The sequence below is a fragment of the Coturnix japonica genome, chromosome 2 (assembly GCF_054131305.1).
Source record: "Coturnix japonica strain WE chromosome 2, WE-NBRP24, whole genome shotgun sequence".
Taxonomy (NCBI): domain Eukaryota; kingdom Metazoa; phylum Chordata; class Aves; order Galliformes; family Phasianidae; genus Coturnix; species Coturnix japonica.
Window position 1 is genome coordinate 120,554,065 of NC_140664.1, and position 20,485 is coordinate 120,574,549.

At 40.0% G+C, this 20,485-nt stretch overlaps 3 protein-coding genes across 30 annotated transcripts in view; 1 reads left to right on the forward strand and 2 right to left on the reverse strand.

Moving 5' to 3' along the window:
- The window catches only part of DBF4 (DBF4-CDC7 kinase regulatory subunit), a 15,366-nt gene extending 13,350 nt beyond the window's left edge, over positions 1 to 2,016 (reverse strand). For 8 of the 15 annotated variants that reach the window (XM_085540620.1, XM_085540618.1, XM_085540619.1 and 5 more), the window contains exon 1: positions 1,799 to 2,016. In XM_085540620.1, the coding sequence (XP_085396746.1) occupies positions 1,799 to 1,844 (46 nt within the window). In that variant the 5' untranslated portion in view covers positions 1,845 to 2,016. Of the gene's footprint in view, positions 1 to 1,116; positions 1,474 to 1,798 lie in introns of those variants that run through there. The other 7 variants (XM_085540622.1, XM_085540625.1, XM_085540623.1 and 4 more) reach the window with 3 other exon arrangements.
- On the forward strand, positions 1,927 to 17,437 carry SLC25A40 (solute carrier family 25 member 40). 13 transcript variants are annotated; one of them, XM_085540633.1, is made up of 12 exons: positions 1,927 to 2,067; positions 3,377 to 3,509; positions 3,792 to 3,910; positions 5,891 to 5,950; positions 7,398 to 7,504; positions 8,958 to 9,025; positions 9,467 to 9,591; positions 10,321 to 10,494; positions 13,444 to 13,553; positions 14,201 to 14,293; positions 15,637 to 15,717; positions 16,280 to 17,437. In XM_085540633.1, exons 2-11 carry the CDS (start codon positions 3,475 to 3,477, stop codon positions 15,673 to 15,675), a joined length of 930 nt encoding a protein of 309 aa, XP_085396759.1. In that variant the 5' UTR covers positions 1,927 to 2,067; positions 3,377 to 3,474; the 3' UTR covers positions 15,676 to 15,717; positions 16,280 to 17,437. The 13 variants fall into 13 exon arrangements, with proteins under 13 accessions (XP_085396759.1, XP_085396755.1, XP_085396753.1 ...); XM_085540629.1 differs by having other exon boundaries at positions 15,645 to 15,717; positions 16,931 to 17,437; XM_085540627.1 differs by having other exon boundaries at positions 14,201 to 14,282.
- Positions 17,359 to 20,485, reverse strand: part of RUNDC3B (RUN domain containing 3B) — a 37,508-nt gene continuing 34,381 nt past the window's right edge. For both annotated transcript variants that reach the window (XR_014943642.1, XM_015853389.3), the window contains one exon: positions 17,359 to 19,926. Coding sequence is in view for 1 of the 2 variants with exons in the window: in XM_015853389.3 (XP_015708875.1) it covers positions 19,781 to 19,926 (146 nt within the window). In the remaining variant the exon portion in view is untranslated. The remainder of the gene's footprint in view (positions 19,927 to 20,485) is intronic.

The following is a 20,485-nucleotide window of genomic DNA, read 5'->3' on the forward strand; positions in this document are numbered from 1 at the left end:
TTCTACAAAATGTGGGTTCTCCTCTTTTTAAATATGAAAGAAGTTAAGCTTCCATGTAATAAAAGACATTTATTAAAGAGCTACATGTTAAACATGTCAAAAACAAGACATAAATAATAACAAAGAGCTCTTAAAAGTGTTTTTTTTTTAAATCATGCCCTAAAATGGACTTTTTATTTCAGTTGCCATACAATGCCATCCATTTTCTCATCCTCTTTGTTAAGCATTTTCCATCCCCACAGCACATACACTACTTGTACAGACAGTGATTAACACAAGAACACTATTTAGGAGGAAAAAGACCAGCCTCTCTCCTTTTCAACTAGGAAAAAAGGAAGATTTGTATAGAAGCAACAGAACAAAAACAAATCAAAAGCCAGTGTAACATTAAAAAAATAGGAAGATCCCCCTGTTTATCTAATTTTTGAGCACCCATCTGAGACTGAGGAAATCTGCTTCAAGTTCCAGAATCATTCTAGTTATGACCATTCTTTCTGTCCTGGTCAATTTTTCTCTTAAAATAAGAGATAACACACAGCAATTGAATAACAGAATGGATCATAGAATGGTTTGGGTAGGAAGAGACCTTTAAGATCATCCAGTTCCCATCTTCCTGCTATAGTCAGGGTCACCTCCCTCTAGACCAGGCTGCTCACAGCCCCATCCAGCCCGGCCTTGAATGCTTCCAGGGAGGAGGCACCCACAACCTTATTGGGCAACCTGTTCCAGTGTCTCACCACCCTCACAGTAAGGAATTTCTCTCCCTGATATCTAGCCTAAATCAAGTAAACTCCTCCAGTTTACAGCCATTTTCCCTTATCCTCTCACTACACGTCCTTACAAAGAATCCCTCCCCAGCTTTCCTGTAGGCCCCCTTCAGGTACTTGAACTAAAAGCCTGATGATCAAATTAGAACTATCCACTCAGGTCTGTCAGAATAGACATTTAAAATAAGCAAATTTTAAAAATTACTTTGAGGGATCCTAAATGCACTGAAGTGTGAGTGACTGTTCCTATTTGCATTCATTACAGGACTCCTTTTACAACCTGTGATGGAGGCTCAATGATCCAAGCCTGCCATATTGGTAGTTTAACACAGCTTTTGTCCTGACTGACCTTAGGCCAGTTCCTGGTTACTTCTCCTTTGGACAAGTTCAGTAAGGCCAGAGGCCTGTTGCAGGGAGTGTGTGGGAATCTTCTGGAGTCAAAACAGTCACTCTGCCGTGCATTCTCTCCTCTGAAACTGCCTCAGAAGGAGGAAGCAAAGCCAATACTGCTGCTGTATTCTCCCAGTAGTGGTTATGAGCACATAGAAGCAAAGCAGGAAGAGCAGTTAATTCAGTAGTATCTGAGAAACCAGAAGAAGCAGATAAATAGGAAACATGGAGGCTTTGGACAGTGTAACTCGTGTGGAAGCTGAAGAGAGAAGGATGAAGTCTGGAGCCACAGGTGAGCGGGCAGGTAAGAGAAATTCTGCAGGGATCAAACAGCGTGTTACACCCAGCACGTATAAGTGACGGCCACAGCACTTCGAAAACTACTGCAGTTACCATTGAAAAACGTGCACCGAACTCGCTAGGAGTAACACAACGCCTGCACTTCGCAATACCGCGATGAAAGCAGTTTCTATAGGGGCGGAAGGGCCGCGCGGGGCAGGGCCTGATGGCAGCCAGCTCACATCCCTCCAATATTAGGCTTTTAACGATCGAGTCCCGACACCAGATGAAGCGAAAAGGCAAAATCACCGAGAGGGAAGAGCGACGCGCTAATGAAGCCGGCCGCAGGCCCCGCTACTTACGGGGACGAGCTCCTTTATTGGCGACCTGTGCGGCGCTGGGTTTCATCTTCCTGCAGCCTCACATCCTCCTCCAGCCGGGAGCCCTGCGGGCACACACCGCCGTTACGCCTCCCTCAGCCGCCAGCTTCTCCTCCCGGCAGGACGAGGCCGAACCTGGGCGCTCTCCGGCCCACAGGCGCCCGCCTCGGCCCGCGCTGCCAACGGCCCGCAGCGTGCGCAGCCTGCCCCGCCCCGCACGGAGGGAGGGCGGGAAGGCACCGGCAGGCGGGGTGAGGGGAGAACCGGGGGACGGAAGGGGAAAGGAAACTACCGTGAGGGCGGGAAGGATGCGTAGGGGCGCTGCCTCACCTCACAGGGCGCTGGGCGCCAGGTTCACACGGGAAGAGGTGCTGTGGCAGGGGGGGCTGCCTCCGCCCCCGCGGGGTCCTCAATGTGTGTGGGGAGACGTTAGTATGGCGGCGTGTGGGGGGTGAGTTGTGGTATGCGCCGCTCAGTCGCCTTATCTTTTGCTTTAAACTCGGGGAACGCAGTAAAACATTCACAGAATCACGGAAGGGAATTCTGGAGGTCATTCAGCCCGTTGCTATTGTCCTGACACGGCACCACTAGAAAGAGCCCGGCCCCATCTGTTTGACTCCCTCACTTTTAGGTATTTATAAACAGTGATAAAATGCTCCTCGTCCCCAGGCATCCCTGGGGCAATCCCAGCATCAGGGAGATGCTCCCAGTCATCTTTGCAGCCCTCCCCTGGACTCTCTAGAAGTTTCCTGGACTGAGGAGCCCAGAACTGGACACAGCATTCCTGGTGTGGCCTCACCAGGACACAGTAGAGGGGGAGGATCCCCTCCCTTGCCCTGCTGGCCATGCTCTTTTTAATGCATCCTGGGATACTCCTGGCCTTCTTGGCCACGAAGGCACACTGCTAGCCATTGGCCAACCTGTTGTCCACCAGGACATCTGAGTTTTATTTACTCTGCAGAGCTCCTCTCCAGCAGGTCAGCCCCTAACTTGTATGGAAGCGTGAGGTTAGTCCTCCCCAGGTGCAGGACTCTGCACATACCATTGTTGAACCTCATCAGGTTCCTCTTCATCCAACTATCCAGCCTGTCCTATTGATCAAATACAAAGCTTAGATCAATACAAACTAAGGAGGTCACAACTGCACTCACTTAATCTACGTGCATTTTCAAAGGTATGGCCCTCAGCTATCAAATTAGTTTTTTAGGTGGTCCTGTGTGGAGCCAGAAGCTGGGCTCAGTGATCCCTGTGGGTCCCTCCACTCAGTTTTTTTGTCATTTGGGGATTTTATGTCCTGAAAATTGGTTTGTTTGCCTCTTCTTTTTTTCTTCAGCCTAGATTTATTTTAATTCCGTATATCTAGATCTCTGCTTACATTTCTAAGGTATTGAGTCCTTGCCTATGAAATTGCACAGCAGGATTTGGTAATGGAATTAATATTTACTGACAACGTTAATGTCAGACAGTCACTGCTCGTTGTTTGAGGAGCTTGCTCAAGAAGCCATTACCAACAAGCTGTGATTTGGATTCACCAGGAGACCTCTCTGGATTTTCTCTTAGGAACGACAGAAGCAAGAGGGGGGTCTGGATGAAGTGCTCTGCTCTGCTGCAGTCTGTGGGCTGCAGGCAGGACATTTACCTTTGTACAGATCATTGACATGCTCCTAAGCCCTTTGTTGCAGCAAAAGGTAAGGTACGTTACATATCTAAAGTGGTTTGTAAAGTATCAGGTAATTTATGTTTAAAAGTTTAGCGAGTTTTCCTGTTATTTAGAAAACCTAATTCCAAACAAGCAAACAAAACCCCACAAAACCTAAAACATGAATTCCCTATATGCGAATTATATATTACATTTTCTTACACGACTGCTGCTTATATGTAATGCATTAGTAACAATTAAAAATACTTTTCTGACTTGATTTTTCTGCAGGTTGTGAGCACAGCCTTGCAACATACTTCTTCTGTTTCTGAACAGATTTTTCCTCTCCGAGGAGAAAGTGATGGATGAAATGAGTAATAGTGACTTCAGCAAAACAACCAGTTTTCAGCATGCAGTGTCCTCTTGCTGTGGAGCTATAGTTACATCATTGTTTGGTAAGGCAAACTATTAAGTTTGCTACAGAGAAAATCTTTGTATAGTGAGTGCTATTTGGTTTGGTGAAGCATGATGACCTCGAATATGTGGTTTGTAAGCTTCTGCTGATATGCTAATTAAGTATATTCTTGGATTTTTTTTTATTATATCAAATCTGATGGCTAATGGAAATCTTTACCTTTAACCATTTCTGAAAATAAGAGTAATTTTAAACTTTTTCTTCCTATGTCTTTTTTCACAGCTTGCTTTCTGAAAATAAAATAAAATCAAAATGACTTTCCATTCTTTCTGCTACTTAACAATAGATTTTAAGTGAAGTTTACAGTACAAGATACCCTGCAAGGCTGGACACTGTGAGATGTCCTTTTCATGCATGACGTTACTACGCTGCCATAGTAACATAAGTTTCCTTGCTATGCTGTTGTATGCCGTCAGAGCATTTTATTGTTTGTTTCCTTAAGCAATTTTAAGGATGGTTTTTTTTGTAAGGTCTTTCGAACCTGCAGGCAATGTGTGAAACTGAGCTTTTACTTTTATTCAGTCCTGTAGCTCATGATCTCCTTCCCCATGTGCACCTAAAGAGACACTGTTTGGTTAGATTCAGTGCTTCATATCTCTTAGAGCTCATCAAGCTTATTCTTCACATTTCTGTTATTTAAAACTTTGATTCTGATTTTTATTGCCGATCATTCTGCAGATAAATGTACACTTTTCTAAGAGTGACTCCTTCCCCAAAACTTTCCAGACTTTTATGAAATGGGATCTTATCAGGACATTTCCAAGTTCAGTCTGTTTATCCTGTCATTATACAGTGTGTCTCATGATTATAGGTAAAGTAGTAGGCAAAGTTAGATCGGACCTCTAGAATTCCCAATGTGTTTTTCAGCTCTTTGTGCATAAGGCTCTAGTTTAAGGTACTGGTATTCAAGATCTTATGAGACCTTCCTTTCTGAAGTGGTACCAGGGAGACCAGGAAGAGAAAGATTGGCTAAATGATAATGAAAACCAAATTTAGTGTAGCTGAAATGAGCTGCAAGAGTCATATCTAGATCCTTACATTAGGTACAGGAGGTGAGTTCAACCTACTAGTGAGCAGATGGGCATCAATGGAAAGCTAAGGAGTAAATATCTGCCTGGGCACAAGCAAGTCATATGCACATGCTATGGTATTTGACCTAGTCACCAGCTGCTGCTTAGTGAAACTGTAGGTTCTGTGTCATATCTGTCCATTGTGTAGATCTTTGGGTTATCTTGGAGCCACACAGCACTAGCAGCTTATATGTATGTAACTGACTGAAGCCCTGAGTCAATGCAATCAGCAGAGGTTGGAGAGTGTTCCAGCTGACAAACAACTGCAGTGTTCAGCACGTCTAGGACTGTTGTAATCTCAAGTGCTGGATGAGAAGCAAGAAAGTGTTCCCTAAACATACATTTATTTTTCAACAACTCTAAAGTTTTAGATCTGCTCAGTGCAGAGGAAAGAAGGAAAGTACATCACACATTTAAAGTGTTTGTTTTCTTTTTGAACATCATTATTAAGTTTAGTTTAATGAAAAAGAATAAATGTATAGAAAATGCGGTGGTATTTTACGTGCTTGAGGACAAAATCTTAAGTTCTGTGGTTTGCCATTTTTATAGTTAGCAGCCAGAGAAGAGTAGCACAAAGTAGCACAACTTTTAACTGTTTCATACAAGTTGGCACAATGTGGTTTTTTGTGAGCTTTGTTTATTTCAAGCAGTTCTCTGTGCAGCTGTTGGTAAGTCAGAAATAGCAAACAGGGGATATACAGGTTGGGTTGGTTTTGGTGGTGGTGATTGCTTGCTTTCCCCCTCTGGCTGATTACATTGTAAAACAGTTCTCACTCTTCTTCCCTATCCCCCCATCCCCGGAATAACAATAGCTCCTGATGAAGTGTGTGTGCGCTTCTACATTTTCAGGTTGCACGGTGTTTCTAAATGCCTACTTTGCTTCATTTTAGTAACTCCACTCGATGTTGTCAAAACTCGACTGCAAGCCCAAAGCAGTCCATCCCCCAAAGGTAAGTAGTGTTCGGCACTTGAGCCCGCACTTTGCTCTTTGCTGTCATGCTTAGCTGATAATTGTCACAGTGCTGAGTAGCAGGAAGGCTTTCTTTGTTTCTCAGTAGTTATGTCTGTTTCATCAGAGTCAGTGAGCTGGGAATAAACAACAACAACAACAAGATAAAACAAAAGTCACCACGATACGTACTGAAACTGCTAAAGGAAAAACATGCTACTGAATAGATACAATGGCAAAAAAAATCTCGTGAATCAATGTTATGTGAAGTAGGCTATGTGATGTCTTTCTCAGTATGGAAGAATGTACAAATATTACTCAACTGAATAATAAATAATAATAAAAAGTTATGACTACATTACTAAATATTTTGATAAGGGGCTTATAGTCACTGTGTTATGTGAATGTTCGTCTCCTCCAGAATCCAAAATCTTCTGAAAAAGAGTACTATAAGTCTTATCTAAGTCTTATAACCCGAATTCTAAATAGATTAATAAATTATGTGCTCTAAGACTTGACTATATAGTTGTCATTAATGAGATTTAAAAGAAAAAGAGATGCGTGCTATAGAAATTTATTGTATGTGTAGGCTGGACATTAGGAAGTATTACTTCTCGGAAAGGGTGGTCAGGCATTGGAATGCACTGCCCAGGGAGGTGGTGGAGTCACCGACCATGGGGGTGTTCAAGAAACATTTGGATGTGGTGCTGAGGGATATGACCTAGCTGGTAAGTGTTGGTGATGGTTGGACTGGATGATCTTCTAGGTCTTTTCCAACTTTGATTATTCTATGATTCTGTGATTCCGAGATAAGTATTTACAGTAACAAGTGTTTGCCATAAATTAAAAACAAGTAAAATGCTTGTGGCTGATACATTAGTAAATTCTAAACTCTTCAAAAGTGTGAGGATGTATTGTGGGACTCAGTATGGAGTCATGATGGCAATAGTATTTTATTTAGCAGATTCAAAGTACATGATGTAGAAGGAATATAAAATGATTAGAGAGGATGATCAAGCGCAAATAGAGATTTGCCTAAGATGTAATACCTGCACCCATAGCATGAACACGGGGAAAGCTCAGTAAGAGATTTGAGTCAGAGGGATGTTCAGAAAGTTGCTCACAAAGGTGGCACTCAGGCCTTGTGTGATTATCTTTTAGCCTTCAGCAGGTGGCACTGCTGCACAGCTTGTCTCCCTGAGCCTGTGAGGGCAATTTCCTTTCATCTGTCGCTGTGAAGGATGCCTTTGTTTTCTTTTTCCCTGTACCTTTGTTTTCTCTTTCCATCTACTTGGTTTGTTGATTTTGACTTTTCCAAGCTATTTTGTCTCTATTTTTCTAAACAGAGATAAATCTGTCTCACCATTATATCCAGTTTGGAATTGCTGCAGAGTAAGAACAATCATTTTAAAATACATTAATTTTACTTTTATCCACTTCTTTATTAGGAAAGTGTTTGGTATACTCCAATGGCCAAGTGCATCATACACGTGTTTGTGAGAATGGAGATGGCAAAGTGTTCTATAATAGAAACAGGCATTTCAAAGGGATGTTGGTAAGGACATTTTATATTTATACGGAAATGTACATTTTAAACATTTGTAAATGGCATGCTATGCATTTTTACATTTTATCTGCTTATTTAAGTTCTTACTGTTGTTTGAGAGGGTATTCATGTGGTTACACAATGTAGTTTAGGTAGAGATTAATGATACATTCTTTCTAGCCAAAAAAGCAAATTCCTTTAGTAAAACGAATAAGAGAACAGGTGCAGGGCTTTTTGTTGGACTGCTATTATGTCACACATGTGATCAAGGGTTTTTCAGAATTTAGTATTTGAGAAGAATGAAGTGTTTATGAAATAGCTCCTTGAATGGTTTTACTACGAGCAATTTTTTTTTTGAACTTAATAACTTGTCTGAATATTTCAATTAATTTTACTGTATAATTTTTAGAAAATCACTTAGTTTTCTGACATTGTTATGTGCCCATTTTTGCTATAACAAGATAAGTCAGGAAGAAGAATAACTTTCATATAATCAGATTTTCTTTCATAAAACAGTGCAGTAGAGAAAATAGTAGTAGATGTGGTAGTTTGCCCCTGCTAGAACTATTAAAATGTTCTGATATATTGGTCCATATCATTAGTAAGATAAGTACATTTGCTGCTCAGACACTGGATTTTATTGCATCCTTTCTCCTATCGTTTATCTGTACCTTTCTGGACTGTACATTTCTTGATTCAGTATTATGGACATGTATGTCCAGAACTAATGAATACACAAGAAGTTGGAAGAAAACAAAATGTTAGTACTAGCCCTTTTTGCAGCCTATCAGGTTCAGCATCTTCTGAGACCCTGCAGTAAAGGCTGGTCTTGGCCATATTCTAATCCATCAAATTTCAGCCTCCTCCTCCCAAATGTTTAAGAAAAATAAGTTCTGTATATTAGGGAATTTATCTCTTGAAGATTTTTTCACTTCGATGGCCATTAAGGTTCAGTGTTCATCTGCTGTCCGTGGCCTTGGAAATGTATGGACAGTTGTGATAAGTTGCAAGCTTCCAAATATATCATATATCATGTACACTTTGCATATATCTTGTCACTTTTCAGAAGAAACATGTATCAAAAAATCCAGAGTAAATTGCTATTTCGTGCCTACAAACTTTGTTCTTTATTAAAAGAATATTTTAGTCATCAGTTCTGGGGAAGACTGGCTGCTGTGGCTGCTGTGTAATATTTGTCCTGAAAATAACTTATTCACGGGGCTGTCAGCTGCCAATAAAAACTTAACTTACTACTTTGGCCCTGTAAACATGGGAGAAAATTGTTAATTTCAAGCACAAATATTCCTGTTCATTTCAGTGGAAGTATCTGTATAATTAAATTTAAGGGCTATCAGAAGCAATTACAGAATTGCAATCTTAGAATGATAAGTCGTTTTAGAAACACACTTTAAAAGAAAAGCTTTGCAGCTAATTATTGCTCTTTGCCTGATTATATTTTTAGGATGCTTTTGTGAAAATTATTCAAATAGAGGGAATTAAATCTCTCTGGAGTGGACTTTCCCCAACGCTGTAAGTAGTTTATTTCATTTTTAGTCAAACAAATGATTCTAAAAACTTTGCTGAATCTGAAGTTATGGATAATGGTGTAATCAGTTTGATCAGAAACATTTGGAGACAGCATCTTTCCCACCACAACTTGCTATTTCTCCTTGCAATCTCTTTGGTATATTATCACTATTTCAGCAGGGACATCAAACTTTTCATTTAGCCTTTAGAAGAGGCAACTGTGTGCTATAACTTCCCCACTGGTAACATCACCCAAATCACAGGATCTATGTAGATTGTTTGAGAATGTTAGTCTGTGATAGATATTTGCTGGTCCAGATTGTTACTAATAACCTGCAATAAGCAGCACAGTTTCCTTATTTAAGCAGAATATCCATACAAGATGTCTGACCTTATTTTCCTACTTTCCTTGTATTAGTTCAGATTCTCTCTCTTATATTTTAGAATAATGGCCCTTCCTACCTCAGTAATCTATTTTACCTGCTATGAAAAACTGCGTGAAGCTCTGAGGTTTAGACTAGGAGAGGATAATGACCACATTCCAATTGTTGCAAGTTCCTTAAGCAGATGTAAGTTGTCTCATGTTTAGATAGAACAATGAAATATAGCATCTGTATTCTGATTTCATTTCTTCTGCAATTTCTATCCTCTCTCTCTCCTCATTCTTTTCAGTGAATTTGTTGTGGCTTTAAAAATGGGGATAGGAGCTGGGCATAGGAAGGAATATTACATTTTCCCACCATTTCTTCAGTAATATCCCTCTTACATGGACTGATGTGATTTATTTTTGCTGTCACATTGTTCTGGGCTACATCAAGATAAGTGGACAGTGGGTTGAGGGAGGTGATTGTCCCCCTCTACTCTGCCCTTGTGGAGTCCCATCTGGAGTACTGTGTCCAGGCCTGAGATCCCCAGCACAAGAAAGACGTTGAGCTGTTGACTGGGTCCAGAGTAATGGCTTTAAACTAACAGAAGGTAGATTTAGATTAGATATTAAGAAGAAAATTTCACCATGAGAATGGGGAAGCACTGGAACAAGCTGCCTGTGGATGCCCCATCCCTGGAAGCATTCAAGTCCAGGTTGGATAGGATCCTGGGCAGCCTGGTACAGTGAAAGCTGTCCATGTTAATGGCTGGGGAGGTGGATCTACATGTCCTTAAGGTCCCTTCCAGCCCAAGACATTCTATGGTTCTTTTCATCAGATATATAAGGCAATCTGAGACTTAACTTTTAATGTTCAGGAAATGTTACTAGCAAATTTTGATTTTTAAAAGCCTCACATTTGTCTCATTTCCAGTTGTTTCAGTTACTGCAGTGAGTCCTGTGGAGCTGATCAAAACTAGAATGCAGTATCACACACTGTCCTACAAGCAGCTGCAGCTGAGCATCAGGAGTACAGTGGCCAGAGATGGGTGGCTTTTCCTATGGAGAGGCTGGAGCAGTACTGTTCTGCGAGATGTACCTTTCTCAGGTGGGCTTTATTTCAGATGAAAATCTGTGTTACATAAGATATGTTTTTTCGTGATTCTTTTGCACATTTTTTGTATTCTTATGTTATTATACAAAAATGATTAGCTTTAAGAAATAACTGAGATTTACTTGTTCTCTTTCGAGTCTTCATCTATAATTTTGTTTATGGATGTTCAGTGTTACTTTTCCTTTTCCCTACGTTTAGACTGTTTCATCTTATGTAATGTCTGTTTTTTAAGACTTTTGGTAGGAAATGTTCTTGTATTCTGGCTATTTCCTTATAGAGGGACATTCTGTGTATGTGTTCTGATGTTTGATCATGAAAAAAATCTACAAATACAGGGTGACACAGTGGTTAGTGTCTCCAGGCATTTTTGCTTGCAAGATAAATTAGTTTGTATAACTGTTCCAGAAAAGGTGAAACTAGAGCGCTGCTTGGCTGTGAAGCTTCAAAGCTGAAAGTCTATAAGAGAAGTCTGATCCAGTGCTATACTCAAAGATAACTGGGACAAAGGAGATCAGGTGTTCTCCCATTTTGTTAAAGCTCTGCTGTCTCTTGAGCTTTGAAAATAATTGGACAAGACTGCTGAAGGACAGTGTTCCAACTTATTATGCCAGTGGTTAAAAGCCATGTCTCTTCAAGGCCCCTTATTGTCAGAGCACTTGGGAATAATCAGGCAGCAGTTGTTCTCGAAGCTGTTTCTGTCTTTCGGATGTTATTGAGAATTACACCTTTAAACACCTTGTGTTTGCCCAGAGAAATTCTTCAAACCCATTTTCAGAGGTAGAGAATCTTTGAAATATTTGATCTACTATCTTTGTTCTTCTGCCTCATTCTCAACATTATCTGGTACCTAATTTAATTTTTGGTTCTTAACAGTCTAGTTGAGCAGTAGTTGCTGATGAGATCTTGAGCACCTGGAATACAATTTAAATTGACTGTGAACAGTGCAAGTGAGTGTAGAGTGGCAGTGATGGAGATATTTAGCTTAGAGCTGCACTTAGTTCTGCTAACTCACTTAACTGCTCTTTCAGGTGATTTGTTTTCAGTATGAATAATACTCTTTTTCTTCTGCTTTGCTACTGGTAGATGCTTAAAGAAAGTACTTACACTGCATTTCTTTCTTAAGGATATGCTGTTCCTTGATGGGATGTAATCTCATTTTACATGATAGAGAAGGCTTCTGAACATGCGGCAACACACTTTCTTTAAGGCTAAGATAACAGTATTCAAAATTCATCTTTTGCTTTAAGGGCTTTCTGTCCAATATTTATTTGCAATTCACTCGTTTTCTCTGTCTGCCAAATGCGTCCTTCTCTTGGAGCTTCAAAAGGGATTCTAAAATTCTTCTTCTCAATCTTATTGTCTGATTACAAGTAGAAACTCTTGCTCTACAACTGATTTTTGTCTGTAGCAACGTGGCAGGAGCCAGTTGTCTTTCCCTCTGCTGCTTTTAATAGTGGAAAGATCAGAGTGGTAGGAGAGTGCTCAGAGTGGAGGGAACTAAGGAGATGTGTGTGCTCTCTACTCTTTTCACATTCTTGTATCCGTGCCTCAAAGCTGCTAATATAAATGATGGGTATTTAATCTTGATTAATGCTTCAAAACGTGTTTTTTGAATATTTTTCCTGCTGAATACTCCCTCTGCACTTAATATATGTTCCTTTATTACCTTCTCTTTGAATGATAAAACAACAGCATTGTGGATTCTGGTATTGTTACAGCAGAGTCCCACCTTTGCTGCAGTTAGTTTTCTCTAGAGGAACTAAAGTCAGGGTAACAGTTTGTATTAAGAAAGCAGCTGCTCTGTGAGAGTGCTCGAGTAGTGCAGAGTGACAATGTTAGCAGCACAGCATAGAGTCCCACTGTGTTAACCAAAGTGTGAATGATAAACTTCCAGAATGTTCCTTGGGCAGCAAGCTGGCTTGAATAAAACTCGAGGTGTGAGTGCCTGTTAGAAGCACAGGAACTGGATTAACAATAATGATTGAATTATCAAGCAGTGTTGCAGAGAACATAAATGTGATCTGTATGCAGGGAAAGGAGCCTTGGGTTTAGATAGTCTATACTAAATCAGGGTTACATACATTTCAATACTAAGTTTTCCCCAATCTCGTAGATACAGCCTGATTTACTTTTGCAAAATTTTGGAGGCTTGGTTTCCACAGCAAGAAAATACTTTGATATTTCTCTGCTGCCACAACATCCAGAACTCAGTGCTGAATGAGTCACAGCCATCTTTTAGGGTGCACAACATTTGCAGTAGGTATTTGACCAAGAGCCATAGGGAAGCACTCCATAACTCAGCTCAGTAACTTCTTCATTCTAACCAAAACTCATTAAAGTACAAAGGGTGCAGTTTATTGCAGCAGAAGAGAACAAAAACAGATGTTACTCCTGAACGGTGTCCCTCAGAAAACCTCTGCGAGGGCTGGGGAAGACAAGTCTCTCCTCAGTAATTCCAGACAGCAAAGCCATATTAATTGTTCCAAAAGAATATGAGACAGCCTTGAGGAACCTCTCATCTTCTATGAAACACATTTTTGTAGAGTTACCAAGGTATATGAAAGATATGAAATATCCCTGAAAACACAGAGAATAATCAGACACATTTTGATGTATAAAATATCGCATTAAAGAAAAATCTATGAGTTTTGTAATGCTTACGTTAGATTGTCTTAAGATAGAAGATACTTGATGGGAATGACAAAATGAATTGGCTAATTTGTATCATATGAGGAAATCTGGAATATGTGTATGGAGATAAAGGGAACTGGGTGGGCTCTCAGAAGAAGAACAATTCTGGTTTCCTTTCAACTTTGGTTTCTCTTTGATCCTATTGCTGCTGTAGAATTCTTACATCTGTTGCTGATAAAAAAGTTGAATCGAAATACAAATCTGCTGTAGTACAAGGTTTGTTTCTTTTGGTTTTGCTCTTTATGACCATAGCAGTGTACTGGTATAATTATGAACGTTTCAAGAAGATGATGTGCAAGAATGGTGGTGCACACGAACCAACGTTTTTTATTGCTTTTACTGCAGGAGCAGCATCGGGCTCTGTAAGTATACAATTTTGTTTCTGGTACTGCTCTTTATTATCATCACTAATCAACTATTTATCTATCTACAAGTGAAGTGGCTTTACATGATTCTCTCAGAAATGATCATAGAACCATAGAACCACAAGGTTGGAAAAGACCTACAAGATTATCTTGTCCAGTCGTCCTCCCATTATCATTGCTACCACAAGTCCCTAAACCATATGTATCTCATAGCTCCTCATCCAGACACCTCTGAACACTGCCAGGGATGGTGACTCCACCACCTCTCTGGGCAGCCATTGCAGCACCTGACCACTCTGAGAGGAAAAGTTTTTCCTTCTGTCCAATCTAAACCTCCTCTGGTGCAACTCGCGGCCATTTCCTCAGGTCCTGTTTGTTGCCTGGGAGGCCAAACCCCTGCCACCATGACGTATGTATTGAAGTGCATCTACCTCAATCACGCATGGTTTGGCATTCAAGCTGATTAGGCATTAAAGTCTGAACAATTTAAAGTGTTCTGAAATACAAGACTTCAATAATATCACATGCTTGGAATAACTAAATTAATTTTAAACTGTGTGCATCTTAATGTAAAATAAAATGAAATTATTTTTTACTTGCTGGTAACCTAATATTAGAATTGTGGCTTGATTTTTTCCTAATAGATTGCAGCTGTTGTAACTCTGCCATTTGATGTAGTGAAAACACATAGGCAGACTGAAATTTGGGAGAGTGAGACTTTGCAAAGTAAGTTGCAGGTAATGACATTGCTAAACAGCTGTTTTAATCTGTCTGCTAACAATTCCCTTTAGATTGCATTGCTCAGCAATTCCTGCAGAACTGGTTAATAATAGTCCGTGTGCTTAATACATGCAACAAAGCTGGTTTTTCTAGCCACAACTGAAAAACCAAGAAACAAAAAGCATAATGCTCGGGTCCATGGATTTTTGGCAGGAACTTTAAATATTCATCTCTTCTGCTTTCCCTAAGAATTGTATCACTCAGCATTTTTGTCTTTTCCACTTGTAACACTTTGTACAACATTTGTCTCCCAAGATAAAAACAGTGTCTCATAAATGACACAGAGCGAACAGGTGTGAGCGCAGCACAACTCATAGTAATATGGTGATAGAATTACAAACAGAAAATGCTTAATATTTATTTGGCTGATATGAACTAGACAGATACTTTAAATGTCAGTATGGTTATCTATCTGTACCTGGTACTGGTTGCATTAGAGCTGGATCCTGATAACGAATCTACAAATAAATAGTTCCTCTGCTGCTGCCCAAATACTTGACAGCTTCCAGATGCTGTAGGACGTTCCTCATAAATGCGTGCTATGAAACTTTTATCTAAAAAAAATAAGATCTCATCTTCTTCCATGTTACAGATCAAGAAAAACAGCACGTGCAGAGTGAAGTACCACAAAAACCTCCTCTGTTTAAAGCAGTTACATACGTCTGCAGTGCAGCTGGCTTCTCGGTGCACTAAGATTGTTCCTGGTACCTGAATACTTGAATCATCTGTACCAGGGACTGCAGCCTACATCTCACAGATCCACGCTTTCTCAAACACTGACAGTTTGGGGGTGATTTGGACTTTTCAAACTTCTGTAAAATCTGCAAAGCGTGGTGTCCTATCTTAATTATTACACTCATTCCTATGACTCATTATATGGGTTATCAGAACTTACCTTTACATTCAGCTTACCATGAAACACGAGTTCATTCAAGAATTGTCTTTTAGCTGCATGGGCAAAGAGACCTGGAGGGAGAGAAGCTCAGCCAAAAGCCAGGCAATGTTTTCAGTTGTGTCAGTTGCTCCAGTAGCAAATATTGTCGCTGTATAATTTACACTAGGCATTACTGTGATCTTTTTCTGCATCGTGCTATTTGAACTTCAATACTAATTTATATACTGCACGAACTTAACATTCTGTAGAGACAACTTCGTATATATATACATCAATTATATGTTAAGATAGAGAAGTTGAAGCTTGTCGTTGCATCCGAAGCAACATGTGATTTTTAAAACTTTTTTTTTCCCCTGTGGCATTGCCTGCACTGTTTAACTGACTGTTCTGCTGTACTCCATTGAGACCCACAGAGGGACAGCACATCTACCTGGGCAGTTATGAGGAAAATTGTCGCTAAGAAAGGGATTGCTGGATTATTTGCTGGTAAATCTTTTGACATCTTTCTAAAAAATCATATTAATGTTTTTTGATTATTCACAAGTCATTGTTAGATATTAGCATGCATAAATTATATATTTCCATCTTTGTGAACACTGTCAGTTATGGAATGGATTGTAAAGTTACAGACGTGAGATGCAGTCATGTGGAGAGAATTTCTTGTCCCAGCTGAGAGGCCACCAGCCTCTGCTGCTCCTATGCTGGCAGCTCCGTGCTGATGCTGCAGGGAGGGCCCAGCCTGCCCCCATAGTCACCTCTGCTGGCCTGGAGCGTAACAGCCTGCAGGTCGGACTGCCCCACCTCTGCGGGGAGACCGAGCAGGCAGAAATAGGAGGGGCTTGAGTTAGGCAGGCTGCACCGATGGCAGAGGTGAGGGTATGATATCCTTATAGTGGTCATGTCTCTCATCAGTAACACTGGTATTTTGAGAAATGTGAATACAAAGAACATATTTCTACAGTGTTGTATTCTGGAATCAATATAATATGACCACTAGAGCGATTCAATCCGAGAACAAATGAGAATGAACACTTTCTTTTCTGGGCAGGTTTTACTCCACGGCTGTTTAAAGTTACTCCTTCTTGTGCCATAATGATCAGCACATATGAATATGGGAAGGCTTTCTTCAGACATTTAAATGAAAAGACAAACCAGCATTCCTGAGTCTCCTTCATCCAATTGCATGAAGTCAAAATGCACGGAGAAATTTGTGCCAAATTTCAGACTGCCCGTCAAAGCATCTTTCTACCTTTACATTTTGTAACTAAATGTAACTTCATTTTTTCACTGTTTCACAAAGGATAAATTGGGTTTTTTTTTTCCCCTTTAAGAAAAATACACAGCCTTGCAATTGTTGTCAAAATGGTGAGTTCTCTTGCAGCTACAGAGAGGGGAAAAAAAAGAGTGACTTTGACTGTTCCTCAGTGATTATTAGAAAGGAAAAAAATGAACCTGGCCAATGTGGTGAAGAATAGCAACTGTCACTGCTCATCACAGCATGACTGAATGTTCTGTTGGATGTATGAAGCAATGTTTAGACAATACTGCAGGTATCCCAAGAAAGGGACATCTCCATGTGGAAGATGATAGAGATTAAATTCAATAGGAATTTGTTTATGCTTCCTTAGTATCTTTTCAATCATGTGAATGTTTATTTGCAGCTCCATAGTTTGTGTAAACAGATTCTTTTGATTTCCAGGTTTATTTATAACAAGAAATGTTTTAGGTCAAGCTGGAAAAAATGCATTGCGCCTATCAGAGTCCCAGAGAACACTATGAATACGTTGCCAGGTGCTGCAGTGCCTTTTCAGTTGAAGATAATATTCCTAGTGCATGTTCTTACTGGGAAGCACACCCAGGCACTGGAACCAACTGCGCTGGGGTGTTGGAGGAGTGCTCCAGAACATTTTATAAGTAAACATAGGCCTTATTTTGAGCTTCTATAGTCAAAAGAGCCAAAAGACAAAGAGCCATAACAGCAGATTTTGGGCCACACAATGGAATAGAGCAACAACAACATCTCTCTGTTGTTCAAGAAGAGAATCTGCTGCAAATTCACTACTACTGTAATTTGCCAAATGCTCTTATTTTACCTTGTTTTATTAAAACAGAGACAAAAAACAGTAATGAGTGATGATACAAAATGTTTAATTTACATGCAACATTCATGGAACGTCAAGGCAACAAAACGTACAGTTTGGGCATTTTTTTCAGTGTGGTTTTCTTTTTTCTGAAAAATAATAAACGTTTAAAACTGAGAAAGACACACAGAACTGATTTCCATGCACAAAATGACACCCATAAACTCAGCGGTGTCAGACTACATAAAAGACTTCAGTTAAATGACACGTGAATTTCACACCAGCAGCTCCAAGAAAAGAGCCATCAGCTAACATGACTGCAGATCATGATCATAGTCCCCTCCAGAACACTGACAAAGTGGGAGAAGCATTTAACAGCAAACAAGACTGATTAAATCACTACACCTTGATGGAGAACGTGAACTCGTGGAATCTGGATTTCCTTGTTGTATTCACAGTAGACATGCACTAACTTATAAATTAGTATTTAATAATGTTACTCAATGCCGTGAGACAGCAGATACTTAATTGTAACAACCAAAAACAGTTACAAGAAGGAATGGACATTCTGACGGCGTGTGAAAGGATCTGATATTCTGAGTTCATCACAGAGAAATCATTACAGAGAAATTAATTGAATGGTTTCACAAGGGATTAAAAAATAAGGCCTGCTGGATTTTGCTAAGCAGCTGTAAAGTTTTCTGTAGGAATGGCCTCTAGCCTTGTTCACTACACGGATACAGTAACCTCCAGCACCATGGGATGGAGCTCAGGAGATGCATCTTGAACCGCATGCAGCAAAATCCAGCAGTGCCCCAAGTTACAGAGAGCCTCACACCTGCAGAGGCTGAATGCTGTCAGTGGAGTCAGTAAAGGTGAGAGTGAATTCTTCTTTCAAGCCCCCCCCTACAACCACCAGGCTGTTGTAGTAGTGCCAACGTACCGTTACAAGAGGCAAACCAACTAAAACCGTACAGTGTAGTGACGTACTGTAAACATCTGAGAGTAAGCAATTGAAAATCTGTCTTGTATTGCAACTATCATGTAAACAATTTATGAAACTTCTTTGGCACAAAAAAAGCATTTTCCCTAGCACTTATAAATACAACATACTTACATGCACTTCAGATTTGTTTAAAAAGTTACTAATCATATTGAGAAGCATTACCTTGATTAGCAAAATTCTTAGATAAAGGATCCATTCTATCTTACAAAGAATTAAGAATATAGTTTGCAATTCAAAAATTAGTTTGCAAACTCTGGAGCTGTAGCTAATCTGGAAAGTTTGTTTCATTTAAAAAATGTTACAGGCTGTTTGTATCAGTAATTTAAATCTATGGCAAATAATCTGAGAAAACTGACCTAAAGAAGTCCCGCTGGATTACCTAACCAAGGAAAACACCTATTGCACTACTACAGAAACCTTTAGCATGAGAATGCTGTCATTACACTGCCTTTGTTTCCCCTTTTTCACTCTCCTTGGCTGAATGCTGCCAGTGGTTTCAGTAAAGGCCAGAGTGGATTCTCTTTCTTTCAAGCCCACCTTACAGTGACCAGACTGTTGTAGTAGTGCCAAGGTACCATTACAAGAGGCAAACCAACTATAACTAATCTTGCCAATAAATACATGACCCAAACTTCACAAGGAGCTAACCCCATCTTCCTTAGTCCCTCCCTTTCCAGTAAGGCCAATAAGCCAATAAATTCCTTGTATAATACTAAATTATCTGTAAGCCAGGTCACTCAAAAGCTTGAAATTTGGCGAGCTTCCTCAATATTTACAAACTGCTAAGTATGCTTGACTTAGATGATCAACTTACATTTGTTAGTGTCATGCAAACTTTAAGAATTACTAAGAGTGCTGCAGCGTGGTGCTTCAGTGTGATTCAGACATCTCACTAGTTCCATGATGCTAATAGGAATGCAAAATTTAACACTGAATCAACTTGAGAAGAGCTCTTGATAGGTTAAATAATGCTATTTGAGGTCCTATGCAACATACACAGATGAAAAGATGGATTTTTAAGTAAAATATTTATTTGCCTACAAAGACTGGCTTTAAGTTTTCCTGTCTCTTCTGCAAGAGTTGATATTTAGAGCACTGCAGAGAAGCACCACAGCTATAGCAGAGCCAGGCTGTTAACCACTGCAAGGAGAAACAAAGGTCGTGGCTGTTACGTAGACTGATTTCCAACTGCTTTATGTTAAAAATCAGTCAGAAGCATCAGAATGTGTGTCCTGTACCTGACCAGGAGTCAAACAGTTCAGGACTAACACAGAAAACCTGAAAAAGTCCTCTGGGGGAAAAAAAGCTGGAATGAAAACTTGGAGAATTAAACAGGTAACCACGAGAAGGAAAAATAAAGCAGCTTATTTTTGCCTTAGAACTAGCAGTCTTCATTGGAAGTCATATTACGGAACATAAACCAAATGCATACAACACAAAGTTCTTCCTGCACGCGTGCATCTCAAGACGGTGTTAAGCCCGGACTTGTCATCTCTGTCGTGGGACTGGCGAGATATTCACTTGATTTCAGACTTGTGAGAGATTTGTAGCTTGCTACTGAAGTGAGAGAACCGCAAAGACCAAGCAGTGATGGGGTGTCCTCTTTTCCTGTTAAGAAAAACAAGAATTAAGATAACCTTCACAGCACAAGATGATCTGACCAAATAGCTTTCCAAAAGAAAGAACTAGAGAGCTCCCTTAGCAAATCTTCATTTTTAGAAATATCTCCATTACAGTTACATTTTAGGAACTCTAATTAATTTGAGGACATGAAATAAAGAACAGCCTCGCACTTTTCGGGTACAGTTCTTGAATTCATCGTGTGGAAATAAAACCTGACTACGTGATTTATTCAACAGCAACATGAAAGACTGCCACTGTGAGACGCACACAGGGCGTTTAACAGCACAGTCCTGCTGTTAAAGCATCACATCTTATAGAACTATATCAAAGCTTCGGTACTGATTGACCTCACTAATGTAGAAGTAGGTCATCATGCCTCCTCTGAAGACAGAATCCTGAAATCAAAACCTAAGATAACAGTTGTGTTTTCACTGCAACCTAATGCATGGAAAAGAACACATAAACTTCAAAGGATTTAACATTGGGGAAAAAATAAGAACCCCAAGCCCCACACTCAGCAGTTAAATCAGCACAAGGACGCTCT

Coding starts and splice junctions, on each gene's coding strand:
- SLC25A40 (XM_015853392.2), top strand. CDS start 3,475: ATGCTCCTAAGCCCTTTGTTGCAGCAAAAGGTAAG. Junction 3,911..5,890: donor TATAGTTACATCATTGTTTG/GTAAGGCAAACT, acceptor GCTTCATTTTAG/TAACTCCACTCGATGTTGTC. Junction 10,495..13,443: donor GCGAGATGTACCTTTCTCAG/GTGGGCTTTATT, acceptor TTATGACCATAG/CAGTGTACTGGTATAATTAT.